The sequence below is a fragment of the Mandrillus leucophaeus genome, unplaced genomic scaffold (genome assembly GCF_000951045.1).
Source record: "Mandrillus leucophaeus isolate KB7577 unplaced genomic scaffold, Mleu.le_1.0 Scaffold430, whole genome shotgun sequence".
NCBI lineage: Eukaryota > Metazoa > Chordata > Mammalia > Primates > Cercopithecidae > Mandrillus > Mandrillus leucophaeus.
Window position 1 is genome coordinate 814,461 of NW_012104588.1, and position 2,876 is coordinate 817,336.

The 2,876-nt window shown below is 38.0% G+C and overlaps 1 protein-coding gene across 1 annotated transcript in view; it reads right to left on the reverse strand.

Moving 5' to 3' along the window:
* The window catches only part of MYO10 (myosin X), a 362,468-nt gene that overhangs the window by 115,995 nt on the left and 243,597 nt on the right, over positions 1-2,876 (reverse strand). The window contains exon 19 of the mRNA XM_011993607.1: positions 1,115-1,195. Within this exon, the coding sequence (XP_011848997.1) occupies positions 1,115-1,195 (81 nt within the window). The remainder of the gene's footprint in view (positions 1-1,114; positions 1,196-2,876) is intronic.

Here is a 2,876-nt window from a genome sequence, read left to right on the forward strand (position 1 = left end):
TGTGCCACCATGCCTAGCTAATTTTTGTATTTTTAGTACAGATAGGGTTTCACCATGTTGGCCAGGCTGGTCTCCAACTCCTGATCTCATGTGATCCACCCACCTCGACCTCCCAAAGTGCTGGGATTACAGGCGTGAGCCACCGCGCCTAGCTACTGCGGTTCTTATAAGCATACATCTTTAAGCTATAAATCAGGAATTCACGTAATATTAAGCCAAGGCAATTGGTTGACAATATAAAAAATAAGATCCAGCATCAATCAAGTTACCAGAATATAATCTCACGGGAAACAGTTCAGATGAGACTTTTTACCTTAAACCTTATGAGGATGGCATCTAGTTCTTTAACATTAGGAGTTCTTAAAATTACAATTTTGTAGGTGTTTTCTCAAGTAAGAAGCATTCCTAAGAGACTGTTTGCTGAATCAAAGTAATTTAAATGTATTAACAATACTTTAAGACAAGCTACCTAATTAGTGGTGGATTTGGCGACTGCATATATGTAACACTATAGTTTCTTTGTTTAGGTAGCTTTTCCTTTTTAAACTCACATTCTTTCTAATCGGATTATGAAATTAAAAAGTTAGAATCAAAGAGACAAGACATTAATACTTATGACAACCTTTAGAGTATCTTCTAATTAGTTATAATCAACTATTTAAAGTACTTAAAATCTAGCATTCCTACTTAAAGCCTCTTCATCATGTTTAAAATAACAATAAAGCAAAAAAGGAAAGAAAGAAAGACAAATAAAAACTTAAACAAAAAAATCTGCCACCACACATCAAATATTTCCTCTAAAAAGGTGTATCACACTCTGGAACTTTTCCCAAGAATTTTAAACCAAATGCTAAAAAAAAAAAAAGTAAAGGCTTCACAATGTTTCCTTTTAAAATAGATGTCCCTAAAGCTTAATAACATCACTCAAGAGCAGACTAACAGGCCCAAGGGACAAAGGGCACTTTTTCATTTAATGTCAAGTTATAATAATGTCATATCCATTTCCAACCATTTACAATGAAAGGACTTTGGAGAAACCAAATCTGTGAGTAACCACTCCAGGAGGCTGTGTCCCTCGAGACAGAGCCCAGCCTAGGACTGACATCAATCTTACCTTCTGCATGTTTGGCTTGATACAGCGAACAAAGAAAGGATTAGAGGAGCTTAGCGTTGCCATTAAGGAATGCAGTGAGTCCTATTAGAAAGAAAAAGTATATGTTGATTTAGTCTCTTATTATGTCATTCTTTAAATTTCTCAGTACTCTAGGCACTTAGAAACAAGAATTTAAAAAACACAATATAAATCATAGGAGTAATAACTGAGAGGTTTTCATTTTTTAATTGTCATTCTAATATAAAGATATTGAGTCAATGTATTAATTGAAATTATTCGATAACACACCAAACTCGTTTATCACTTCCTTTGAAATGGTACAATTTTAATAAACCATTCTGTCAACAAACAAAAATCATCGTAGGATATTTCAATGTTTAGTACAGAAAAACTGAGAAATAGCCACTCTTCCACTGTCATTATTCTTCCCAATTCATTAGTCCCATCGAAATGACAGTCTATGCCAGCACTTCACTGGCCTCTGAGCCACAGTCTCTCACTCTTACCTTCAAATCACCAGACTTACAGACTCCAGATCAATCTTTAATATTTTCTTTTCCAACTGTTCTTTTTTTTTTTTTCCCCCAGAGTTTTTAACATTTACCAAAGCAGACAGAAGCATACAATGAGTTCTCATTACCAGCTTCAGCTCAGGGCTAATCTCATTTCACCTGATCCATACATACTATACCCACCCCTGTGGAAAAGCAAATCCCAGACATGATGTGATTTCGTCCATCAGCATTTCAGCATGGAGGATTAAAGGCTAAACACTTTAAAGCACTGTGTAACCACAGTATCATCACACCTGAAGAGATCTGACATTAATTCCTTAAACTAACATTAAAATGTGCAGTGGTCTCACATTTCATATTAAAATGCTCAACTGTTTCAAATTTTATGATTTTTAAAAGTTTTATTTTATTGAAACAGGGTCTCACTCTGTCACCCAGGCTGCAGTGCAGAGGCACGATCACAGCTCACTGCAGTTTCAACCTCCCAGACTCAAGCGATCCTCCTACCTCAGACTCCGGAGTAGCTAGGACTACAAGGGCATGCCACCATGCCCGACTAACTTTTTAACTTTTTTGTAGAGATGAGGCCTTGCTACGTTGCCCAGGCTGGTCTCGAACTGCTAGACTCAAGCAATCTTTCCATCTAAGCCTCCTAAAGTGCTGGGATTACAGGCATGTGTCACCGTGCCCAGCCCATACATTTTAAAAGGTTTGTTCTTTTGCATCAAAATGCAAATATGGTCCATTCATTGTAGTTGGCTAAAGCATCTTTTAAGTCTCTTTTAATCCATTGGCTTTCCCTCCAATTCTGTCTCTTTTTTTCTTCTCGTAACCTTGTTGAAGAAAACTGAACTGTCTAAACACTACATGGATTACTTACTTTTCCAGAAAACTTTTAAATTTCTCCCAGGACAAAACATCCTGACATTCACAGCCCTTCATATTCTGATACCAACTTAAATTCTCACAAGGTGTCCCGTCCAGCTGGTATTCTACTGTCTGCTGACAGTCCCCAGAGACAGGACTTGCCTCTCTGTGCCTGGGCTCTTCTCCTGCCTTCACCTGCACCTTGAAAACTCACCCACCCTTTTCCATTTCCTTCACTGCTAGTCCAGTTTAAAGTCTCAAACATTTCAAAAACTTTCCAAGGCTGGGTGCAGTGGCTCACATCTGTAATTCCAGCACTTTGGGAGGCTGAGGCAGAAGGATCGCTGGAGGCCAGATTTTCGAGATCAGCCTGGGCAACA